The sequence below is a fragment of the Cryptotermes secundus genome, unplaced genomic scaffold, assembly GCF_002891405.2.
Source record: "Cryptotermes secundus unplaced genomic scaffold, Csec_1.0 scaffold745, whole genome shotgun sequence".
In the NCBI taxonomy this organism is placed as follows: Eukaryota; Metazoa; Arthropoda; class Insecta; order Blattodea; family Kalotermitidae; genus Cryptotermes; species Cryptotermes secundus.
The window spans coordinates 20,135-32,531 of record NW_019719369.1 but is presented as its reverse complement, the minus strand read 5'-3'; the positions used below and the strand labels follow the sequence as shown (position 1 = coordinate 32,531).

Sequence of the window (12,397 nt, the reverse complement as noted above, 5' to 3'; positions counted from 1 at the left end):
CCAGACCATACTACCAGAGTTATCAGAAGAGAAACAAGGTAGGGGAACAGCCCATAGCTAAGAGCACAAGCCATAAAATACTGAAGTCAAAATATGCACTGTTACAACTATCTACTCTACAAACTATAAAATAAAGTACAAACTTTTCCTTGTCAAATCAAATCTTAATTAAGCTACATTTTTTCTCAGAACTAGAAGGAAAGATTATCATCACTGCTGAGTTGAAAGGGATCAAGTAACAGCATTCTGTCCACACCATATAAGGAAAGACCAACCATATCAGTACAGCAGTAATGCTCTGTATTTGTATTTGGGAAATGCTCAATTCAAATCCCAGCCAGGATGCCAGCCATCATATTTCTCAATTTGTCATTCATCTATCATCCCACCATTCAACACCAGTGTCATCCTTGCAGAACTGATCAACAGAATATCATGTGTTAGCAACTAGACACAGCGGTTGAACTGAGTACTCAATTCACTGACTGCTTATTATTTGTAACTAAAAATAACTATACTCTTACTAATCTACACTGTCTAGAAATTACTATGGCTGCAAAGAACTCCTACTTCTTCATTATTCATCGCCTGGTAGTGGCACCTAACAGTCGGGATCCCCTTTACTGCTTCCGCATTCAACAGCTATCTTCCTTGCTGGCTGGCATCTGACTATTAACCACTGACAGTGGTTCTAGGTATATTTGGATCAATGCCTGAAAACAACCATTAGCCAAAATATTCGATCAATCCTACGACTCATCAATGACAAATTTCAAAGTCCTCTGTTGATTCTTGCATAAGGCTCTCAGCACATGATATTGATCAGACCACAGTTTGAATGAAAACAACTGTATAAAATTCACCAAAGCTTAACTCTGTACAAATGAACAAAGCTCAAGGACACAATTTTATTTATGCATTTTCAGTGGTCCTGGGCTGGCTTGGCCAGCAGAGTGGTCTTGGTTTCTGGTCCTGTGGGACCCATGATCTTACTTTTTGTTCCATGACTCACAGCACAGACTTCATACACAACAACACTTCCAACAGTTCCTCTACCGTTGTCTGAATACTAACTGCCATGGGAATGCCTTTATGAGGCAGTTGTCTGGTGATGGGTGTCTTCTCTGGCTCCACTATTCCAGCTTTCAGGTGTTATGTCACAATATAAAGATCAGAACCAAGAGGCTGAAACCAGATGCAGAAAACTACACTCACACTCACCAATGGGATAGTTGGTAAGAGGATAAAAAGTTCTGTCCTCACACATAGTGCAATGGATGAGTTTCCTGATGTTCTGTATGCTTTTGTTGGCATGTGCTGAACCACGTTTAACAGTCACTACAACTGTGAATGATGATTTGAATGCTATGGAACACAGCACAATGAGGCCCTTGTTATATCGAGCAGCAGCCCTGAAAATGAAATAATGACCTTATTATACCCACATCTTCCTGCACTTGGGTGACTTTCCATCAAGGTTTCTGGTGTGTGTGGGGCAGTTTTGGAAAAAGTTGAAATTGGGGGGGAGGGGGGAAGGAAATATACCAAATATTAATGCCTTAATTTAAAATTATTTTTAAAAATAGCAAGGTGATCAATTTGCCGCCATATCCTGTTGATTTCTCCCTTTGATTACCCATTTGACCTTCAAGATGGAGGTAGCATGTTCCTTTAAAATGTTATACCCTCACTTAAGTACAGTGTTACAACCAAGAAGGCTGCATTCTTCATAATCATTGGTATGAGACACTCTAATGCATGTTAAGAGTTGCATCCTTAATTTGTTTTTGTGGCTTAGTTTATGATGCTGTCAAGAGCTACACTACAGTGTTAAATGGAAGGATAACTGATCAATGAAAAATCAGAAGGGATTCTGAAAGAAGCAATCACAGGCAACTCAAGATACTATCCCAGCATTCTTCTGAAGCAACTAAGGGAAACTATGAAAACCCTCAGTCTACACAGCCAGTTTCTCAGCCAAGGTTTGAATGAAGCACTTCCTGAATGTGTGATTTGAAGTGACAGTGACACTGTGATAAATCCATTGCCAGGATATGACTAGTGAAGACTGAGAACCTGGTGTGTGTGTGTGTGTGTAATGGTAAACTGGAAAGTGTGTAAATAAGCAATAGTGTCATATTGCCTGTAGTTTCGAGCTGTGTGAATGAATATATGCAATAAATCCAATCTTCTAATCCAAACCCTGTCTATAATCACTAATATACGTGACAATATTAATACAATTTGTTTTATTTTTTATGACAAATACTACCTTAGTGTTAAATATACTGTCACCTGTAGGATGGTATGCATGACGAGAATGACGAGTTTTAGTTCGGACCACTGGATTTATTAGCACCTTGGTTATACATTCTTTCTTAATCACACTCAAATTAAAGCGCTATCGCTGATTTACACACTTCATAAATCACTGCTGCATGCAAACACTAGTCCTCTCCAGGTAACATGTCTCAACACAGAAATTAGAGCTTCAAATCACTCCAAATATTGCACATAATTAAGGTTTTCAAATAACATTTTAAACCTTGGCAGGTTTTTTATGAACTTCCCGTTACTGTTACTTATACACACTCAAACAGTCTGAAATACTGAAAACATTGAACTGGTTATTCCTGGAAGCTTGTTATATAGCCTCTGCACAGACCATGCACAGAAAACACTATACTCCTGTTGTTGTCTTGCATGTATTCAGTTACGAGGTGTCTAACGGTCAGTTACCTAGCAACACTCTGTCCATCCATGTTACAATATCTATTAAGTACACACTACAAATACTCTAATAACAAAGTTTTACTTCTCAGAGATACTGGGTTTTCAGGCTTAGTCCATCGCCTGGATTCTAAATAACTAAGAAAAGACACAACATTTCGGAAACTGGATCTGTTTCCATCCTCAGGTGAGGGAAGACACCTACTCTGTTGGGTCCCTTAGAAAGAGCTAGCCTCAATCACTGGACAACCGATGTCACAAAACACTAAGGCTATAAACACCTGAGACCAGGCTAAGTCCATGAGAGCTAATAGAAAAAATATACACTAAAAATTGTTCCAAGCAACAGAGTAGGTGTCTCCCCTCACCTGAGGACAGAAACAGATCCAGGTTCCAAAATGTTGTGTTTTTTCTTAGTTATTTAGAATCTGGTTGATGGACAAAGTCTGCAAACGCAGTATCTCTGTGTGTTATACACCACTGTCAGAACCCTAAAGTGTTACTTCTGGTTAGTTATTAAGACCGATAATTTTTATATGTGTAGTTAGGATATTAATATTACTTAATATTACTTACTATTTATCCTCGTCGGGGAGGCCGGTACTTCTACGTTACCAGTTCCTCCCATAAGGGCCGTTTCCCTTTTTTCGTTTTGGAGGGGGTCGACCCCTCCACAGTGTTCACATTATTTTCCGTAATGGGACAGGTGTGAAAATTCGCTTTACGATTTCCAATCCCTTTGTCCTCCTGTGGGTCTTGTCAAATTCCCACTTGCTTCCAAGCCGTAGCTGGTCCCCGAAGTCTCGATTCTTCGTTTCCTTGGTGCCTTCCTGGGGCACCAGTTGTTTCCCTCTGGGAGTCCATCCTTTCTGGGTTCCTCTCGTAGAATGGTCTCTGGTCCAATTACTCTGCCGTCTCTGTTTGGTTGGCGGTCCTTCTCTCCGCTGGCGTCCGAAGGTTCCCTGGGGAGTTTCCTTCTCGGAGTCATTTCTCCAACGTCGTGCCACTGTCGCGCGACGGGATGTCCTCCTGCGGTTTCCCTCCTGCCGTGTCGCTTCCACACGGCGTGTAGTCACTCAGGCGACGGCCAATTCCTTGTGGGGCCCACGATTTTCCCCTGCTGAATTCTTCACTTCCTGGCGGCGGCGCTCTGCGGCCAGCCCTTGGTCCCTACGCCGTTTCTTCGGTTCTCCGACCGGTATTCTCGGGGCGTCTTCTACGGGGACTTCTCGATGCTCCAGTACGGACTGCATCGCTTCTGGGTGGGGCTCAATCTTCTCGTGGGTGGTACTCCTCTCTTCCCCCCAGGCTTTCCAATCGGCCATCATCTCTTTGTGTCTGGTTTCCGCCTTGGCCTGGTTTGCCTCCATCAAGGCCAGCAATTCTTTCTTTCTTCTCAGCCTGCCTATCGGCCTTCATCTCTTTCTGTCTGGTGTCGGCCTTGGCCTCGTTGACATCTGCTTTTTCTTTGTAAGCTGTCATTTTCTTCAGCAGAAGTTCCAACATCTGCTGCATGTCCATTTTTTGTTGTTGTAGGACGCGTGTTAAAGTTTGTAAAACACTTCTGACACCAATGTAGCGTGTTTTGTGTGTCACGCTACAAATAGATTCACGTAGGCCTCAAATTAAGTAGAACCTTTATTGTCCTTCTGCTTACACAATCACGAGTACAACTACTATTCACTGTGACACCTCAACTGTCTTCTGCGACGGATGTTCCAGGACTGATTCTTAGACGGCTGCTATCCCAAGACTTGCTAACGACTGGCTTCTTAGATGGCTATTCCGGGACTGACTGTCGAATGCTTCCAGCCCCGCTATATAACCTTGGTCGCTGCTATGCAACGAACCCTTTGTTATAACCATGGAGACTCCTGTTAGAACTACAATAGAGCAATTGTTGTTTCCTATGCAACGGTCTATTCTAGCGTTTCCATAGAAGTGACTCTTCTGGATTCCAGACATGTTAAGTAGGTTTGTCCTTGAAAATAAAAATTTTCAAATGTTTTCAAATTACCTATTCAAGCTACACTTCAGATATAGGGTTGGTTCTGGGATAAACTTAAGGTTAAGAGTAGTTTCTGAGGTCATTAGGTTTTTCATAGTTATAAGTTGGTAAGTCGCAAGTCTAAACAATTCCTCCAATTTTGCATCCCTAACACTTCCACAGTGATAAATATTCAAACAGGTTATAAAAAAAGTACTTCTCACAGATAAATAGATTAATCCAGATAAATGTAATAGATGATGTGTGTTACCTGACTGCATACATTTGTTGTCATTCTCATACTGTAGTAGTTTTCATACACATACACAGGTGGCAGCTCTGTTTGAAACTGTGCCATCTGAAGGTTAAAGATGGAACTAACCTCACTGCTCTGTCAATTGTCCTTGACCCTCAACCATATCAGATGGGAGTAAACAGTTCAAGTAACTAACTAATCCTGCAACAAGGTCTCTTGCTGGTGGAATTATTCCAGCATCAGGGTAAAAGTTCCTCAGTGACCACAGGATTACTACTGAATATTCTTGGTCATGAATTAGTCCAGTAGGGCACCCGATTTGAGCTGCCTGTCTGTTTGGTATCAGTGGATCTATTGTTATGGCAGAGATGGGGAATGCTTGTGACGCATCAAGAAGTGCTAATGTCCCGGCTGCAGGATGCAAGAGGAGTCCATCTATATTGACTTGACTCATGTCGGTCAAAGGATTCTTCTTAATATGAAGATCTAAATATAAAAATAATAGTAATTATAAGGTAAAATGAATATGTTGTAACAAAATAACCTGCTCAAAATTAACTTTAATATGCTACTGCTAATTACAAGAAGATAAAAGATGTCGATCTAAAAATCAACAATTTGAAAATTAGTGGAGTGGGTAGAAGGAAATTAGTTAGTTTCTAAAAATTATTATTATCTTTATGGGACTTAATATTGTCAGTTATTAANCGTGCCCATACCCGGCCGCCGGAAGGCAGGGCTGTGATGCTGAAGCCCCGGCGAGTAGGAGGGCGCGGCGGTGAGCGCGGAAGGGTCCGGGCGTGAGCCCGCCTGGAGCCGCCGCCGGTGCAGATCTTGGTGGTAGTAGCAAATACTCAAGAGAGGGCCTTGAGGGTTGATGTGGAGAAGGGTTTCGTGTGAAGAGCTGTTGCACATGAGTCAGTTGATCCTAAGCCCTAGGAGAGATCCGATGCCGATGAGGCGGGGTGGCTCCCCGCCCGTCGAGGGCGAAAGGGAATCCGGTTCCTATTCCGGAACCCGGCACCGGAACCGAACCATCGGGCCCTCGCAAGAGAAGCTCGTCGGGGTAACCCAAAGGGGCCCGGAGACGCCATCGGGAGACCCGGGCAGAGTTTTCTGTTCTGGATAAGCGTTCGAGTTCCCTGGAATCCTCTAGCAGGGAGATAGGGTTTGGAACGCAAAGAGCACCGCAGTTGCGGCGGTGTCCGGGCCGTCCCCTCGGACCTTGAAAATCCGGGAGAGGGCTACGTGGAGGTGTCGCGCCANCAACAAAAATTAGATAGTATGCATCAAGAAACTTGCTCATTTTATCATGATGGGTGTTTACAAGGATTCAGATGTCAACAGATGCACAATTACTCAACCGATAGAATGGGGAGATTTAGTAGGGGATCTACAATACTACAATATGCATTTCCATGGGGCAATTCACTTAGGGATGGCTATCTTTGGGTTATGTTCCTTCAGGAATTTGGATCATATAGATGGGCTGGTTCTCACCTATAAAGGGAGTTGCTTTGAAGAAAAATTATTGGACTTTTTGATAAGAATGACAACATACCTCCAACTGTACCTGAAGTTTCAAACAACCCCTTGCTTTTTGCAGACATGAAGGAGATATGAAAATCAGTTCATCCTAGAAAAAGCAGTATAGCCACATACACTACAACAGTGAACAGTGGACATGCTATAGCATATCTTGTTTTGGAAAGGATCTTGGCCTCTTCAGCGATTGTGGGTTTAGGCCCATTAGAGAGAATAACACCTGTAGTAGGTCTCATCAGTGTAGGAGAGATAGTTGGAATCAGAATAAAGCCCATCATTGATACTTTGGCGGGATATCTATTCCTTCTGTTACCTTATGAAAGTGACAAACAAGACAATGTGCTACAGAATATTTCCCCTCAGAGAACCTCACTGTTTAAACTCAGAATGAAGGTGAAAAGAGTTCCAGTAGGCTTTTCTTTTGGTCTCTATATATTGTTCCTCATCAAAAGCTCCATAAACAATTTATATTTGTTAACCCAATACTGTATAATGACCTGGCAACAGCTGCCAAAAATAACCGCACTGCAAGCTCTTTCGAGTAGAAGGTTCGGGCAACAAAACCTTCATAGTTCCTCAGCACAATTTCCGGCATTATAGCATGGAGTGCAGCATCATCGGTTGTGGTTATAGCCAGAATTCCATCCTTTGGAAGGTTTCGGAAGGCTGAGTCCAAATAATGCGCAGCCATCGTATGGCAGTCCAAGGAGCTGAAATGAAGTCATAACTTTAGTTATAAAGGGCCCTGGGGTGACGATGCGCAACACTCGGGACTATACAGTTTCTTTCAGCTTTGTCCATCATCTGGTATTCTAAGTAACAAAGTCGTTTGGAAAGTGGGTCAGCTTCCAAAATGTTTTGTTCTTTAGACAACAAACTATGGACATAATCCAAGAACTTAATCTTGAAGACACTACAAAGTATATGCCATCCCATTTAAAATATTTTATTGATGACAATATTAACACTCTGCGGACCGGCGATTTAAATATTTAAATCACCCTGGGGACCTGCATTTTTAAACCTACTACCCTAACTTGTGCACTGTTCACTTTAAAAAATAATATAAAATCTCGTAATTAATTTTATGAACTAACATTTTTGGAGAACACTTACCAATGCTCCTAGAAGTGCTTGAGAGTGTGATATTTCTGGAGACATTCCTCTTTGTGAAGTGGCATTACACAGAACTTGCACATGTAGATAGTCATACTCCTTTTGTTGTGTACCGTCTGGTCTGTAGCCCCGGTTTTTGCTACAGTCAGCAGAAATGCCTTGTATTTCAATTTTGAATGAGAGTTTAGATTTTTGAAAACCAAAAATGAATTGAGAATGGCACAATTTATAAGCCACAGGGCAACTTTCTTTGTCCACTTTACTGTTTTCTGAGGAAGAGAATAATAGGCCAAGTACTGATCGGCTCTATCAACTCCCTTCATGAACATATTATACTCGGAAATACAAACAGGCTTCTTTACCTGTCTATGTCTCCTTTGAACATCAACCATGCTTGAATTGTGGAAAAACAGTTCCGCTACTTCAGACACTTGCGTTGGGTCCGATGAAATTTGCTTCATCCCTGGATTTCCAGTAAACTGTCCCAAAGCAGGCGTTTTGTCTAATTTTCCCCATGTGGCTGTCCCCACAATGTTGCTACCTGCACTTTCGTCGGAACTACTGTCACTTTCACTTTCACTGTCTCCGGCCACAATTTTTTTGTTCGCCCCTGCCACACTCACTATCAGATTGTGAGTCGCTATCACTAGCAGACTCACAAGGGACGTCAGATATTTTTTGTTCTCCGAGAAAACGCTTGGACCTCAACCTCTTCCGACCTTGATCCATTTTCCACTAGTATCTTCCTGCCTGCTGCATGCAGATAGAAGATGAACAAAGGCATTTTCTTTTGGAGTGGGAAAGGAAAACAGTTGGGTCATAAACAGCGGGTCATGTTACCAACTATGAAGCAAACATTCAAGAGGTCTATCACGCACCAGTCATGCGTCTGCCTGGCGGCAGTGCAAGTTATAGTGTGTTTCAACATAACGTGTCCTAAAATCATAATACGCCACTGGTCCACCATGTTTAAAAGTGCTGGGCATAAAAATATGCCACCAGTCCGCAAAGTGTTAAAACAGATCTTAGTGAAATGGGGGGGGGGAGGGGGAGACATGAGCTGGATTCATTTTCCTTAGGATACTGACCAATGGCAGGCTGTTATGAACAAGAAAATGAACCTTTGGCCTTCACAGTATGCTGAGAATATCTTGGGCAACTGAGCAACTGTTGACTTCTCAAGGACTCAAGCTATATGGACTTGGTTATTCTAGTGACAATTTATTCCCTAATTATTTGAACTGATGGTGCTCTGCAAAGTGCTACAAAACATGATTTCAAAATCCTTTAATATAATTTTAAAGCATTAGAAAAAAAGCAAAATTCAGAATGGTGATTAATATTGTAATATACAGTATAATAAAAATATGACAGCTGAAAACTATCATTCAATATTAACTACATATTCTTCAAGATTAAAAAGAATACCTTCATATCATGTCGTGGAGACCCACTGTTAAGCTGTGACTCTGTCAACAGCGGCCATTGCTGGGTAATACCTGCTACACGCATGCAACAATAGAACAATGGTGATGCAACCCATTTCTAGACAATGGATCAGTAAATAAGCATCTAAAGCAACAGAGTGATTGTTGGAAACAGTGTTTTCTATTCTGTGCAAAGTGGTTTTAAGGAAAGCAACTGGCATGATCCAGTTAGTTGAGAGCTGAACTCTGCAAGGGAGGCTGAGAAGAGATGGCACTATAGTCAGTTGAGAGTTGAAGGCCTGGGCATGAAGAAAAAATAGTTGCAAGAGCTCAGCTGTGAAAAGAAGACTTTATGTGTGCTGTAGTTACAGTGAGACTGTCATAATTACTGCATTAAAATTCGCTGCCAGGATATGCCTAGTGAAGACTGAGAAGACTTGGCATGGTAGTGGTTTGTAAAGCGTGGAAATCAGCGACAGGGCTGTAATTACTTGTCAGTTCCAAGTGGTGTGTACAAGTGATCAATAAATTCATTTGTGAATCCATAACCTGTCTACAGTCACACACATACTATGTCACAATGTAATAAATATATTTCCATGGTGTTACTGAAAAGAAAGTTAGTCAAGAACTGATCAAAATCATATACGCCCATCCTTACTGAAGAAAATAAAAAGCAGGTTGTGCCTCTAACTATAATACCTTCCAGATAGAAAACCTGCTTATAAACAATTAAGCTGTTTAAGGGTAAAGGATTTCCTGACAGCACTCAGAATAGAATTTTTTAAAAATAGTTTTGATCATTTAAATTGTTGAAATTATTAATTTCTTTTTCTGGTTTTCAAGTTTGATTTCTTAAAAAAAATCCAATGGCAAGGGAGCAGACAACAGGAAGATTCTGTTCTTTTGGATGGAGTCACCAACATGAATGAGTCCTCTTTATTAAGCGACAAGCATAGAGGTGGAGTAGGTCGGTCTCCTGCCTGGCTTTGTGCAGAGGAAATCATATGGCAATGGCTGTACTTGAGCAGATAGAGAGATTCTTTTTCTACTGTTCGCATACAAAGGGGTACCCATACCACACTGCAACTTCCTCTCACTTTCTGCCCTCTTGCATAACCACATACAATCACTTGTTTCACAATGCATACACTGGAAGATAAATTAATAAATAATACAGAAAGATGGTGAGAACATGTATTAAGAATTAAAAAAAGAAAGAATTCTAAGCAAAAAAAAATGTCAATCAGGAAACTGAAGATCAAGATGTGAATAAGAGTTTCTGAAGTATGTCATAGAGAAGGCTGATCTTTGGGAGACAGACTGATAAGATGCCTGGTCGTTAGACAATCCACATAAAAATGGAAACACAGAATTAGGTAAGAAGAAGAAATGAAGAACATGGCTAAATAAAATAATATAATGATTAGGGCTTACCAAATATTGGTTTAATTTGTCTTTTAAATACAAGTTTCCCTTATTACGTTCATTAAAATTTTTAATAAGCAAAAACTTTCTGAATGTTGAAATAACACTAAACCAGTTACATTTCAAAATTTAAATCAGAAGTCAAACTGCAGCAGTATACAAATACAAGAATCCTACTTCTCCTTCCAATACATACATTTACATAGCATGTGGTAGTTTATTTTACACTGCTGCCAACATCTTAATACCACACTGCAGAATGGCAGGATGACTACTGCATTGGAAATGATTTTGAAGGTAGCAGTCAAGGCATAATTGAGGTACTGTGACAGCATTTACTTGGAGGGACTGAGGAAAATGAAAAAACCTCGGTCAGGGCAGCTATGGCATTTGAACCGAACCCCTCCCAAGTACAAGCTTAGAGCATTACCACTACACCATCCAACTCATTTACATGTTCCAAAGTCCGTCCAAGTTAGTGTTGTGGGCTGTTATTTCCGTCAGTACAATTCAGTAATTTCAAAATACATCTTCAACAAACTGGAAATGTTTACATAAGTTTTGAAGCTTTCACATCAAATACATGTGCTCAAATCTTCTTGGGCAATCAGCCGTATCGATGTCGAACTAAAAGCCAACGTTTTACAGATCTTGTCATTTTCCAACATCAGAAATGAAACAGAAACAATATAACTGACAAGAGAGAACACTAGGTTAAGAAACACAGAAACATGTTTGACCCTCCCCTCTTACTTTGCAGTATAGCAACAGAAGAGGCGTTGATTTGGCAAACTGATGTAAATTCAGCGATATACAGTCATTCACCACAGTGACCCTGATGATGGAGACCAAGGAGATCTCTGAAGCACTGGTTTTTAGTTCAACACCGACAACCATGACACACACATAATTTCCCCCTTATATATCAATTACAATTTATCACTCATCTAAGATGAGAATAAATGTAGTAAAGATAATAAAGAAACTTACATAAAATTGTAAGCCTGTTCATGAAGCAAAACACATGTATCTCTGTTTAGAACTTCCACATCTAAATGGTTCAACTCTGCGTTCTCTTTAATTCTTTCGTAAGCTTTCACCCGTGAATCATTTATTGTAACAGCTACATTATCACAAATGTGCTTCTTCCAGAGAAGACCTGTTACACCTGAGGCTCCAATGCCATCCAAGCACCGTACAGGATCAAAGCAAGACTTAGAACTCTTCACATATACATCAAGCACCGTGGTGATTAATGACCTGCAAGAAGTACAAGAAAGAATATTTTGATAAGAGTAGATCAGCAGTTCTCAAAGCTGTGACTATGATGATAACTGTATTCTATAATGTGAAACCATACAGTCTGGAAGGTCATTACTGTGTTCTGAAGGCTCCTCCTACTTCCATATTTAGGGAGACTTGGGGAAATATGTTGTTCCAGAACACCCACAGTGACTCACTGGATAATACGGCATAAAATTCTGGCACACGGTACTTTCAAATTCAGAAATGGCGTGCAGAAACTTATCTCACAGCACCAGCACTGTCATATCACCAGCCTGAAATGATGATAGGAAAAAAAAAGGGTAAAATTATCCATGTGATTAACTAATTAACCACTATGCCATGAAGGCGTATGGGGAAGTGGATGTACAGATCCACATTTTCTTAACCTCAGCACTAGTTGGACATGAGTGGTCAGTTTCATGCCACGGCCACTTTACACCCGGTATCCTTTGGATAGGAGGTTGGGTGGACCCCAGAGCCAGTGTGGACAATGTGGAGAAAATTCTTGACTCTACCGGAACTCAAACTCTGACCCCTTGGTCATCCAGCCTGTGGCCAGTCACTATACCAACTATTATATCCTGGCTCCTCCTGAAATGGTGATACTACAATAAAACAATT

The 12,397-nt window shown here is 41.0% G+C and overlaps 1 protein-coding gene across 1 annotated transcript in view; it reads right to left on the bottom strand.

Annotated features, from left to right (window-relative positions):
* Positions 1–12,397, bottom strand: part of LOC111865199 (TRMT1-like protein) — a 49,051-nt gene that overhangs the window by 21,008 nt on the left and 15,646 nt on the right. The window contains exons 2-4 of the mRNA XM_033751772.1: positions 11,480–11,749; positions 7,016–7,228; positions 1,222–1,412 (exon numbers count right to left, since the gene is read on the bottom strand). Coding sequence (XP_033607663.1) covers positions 1,222–1,412; positions 7,016–7,209 — 385 coding nt within the window. The 5' untranslated portion in view covers positions 7,210–7,228; positions 11,480–11,749. The remainder of the gene's footprint in view (positions 1–1,221; positions 1,413–7,015; positions 7,229–11,479; positions 11,750–12,397) is intronic.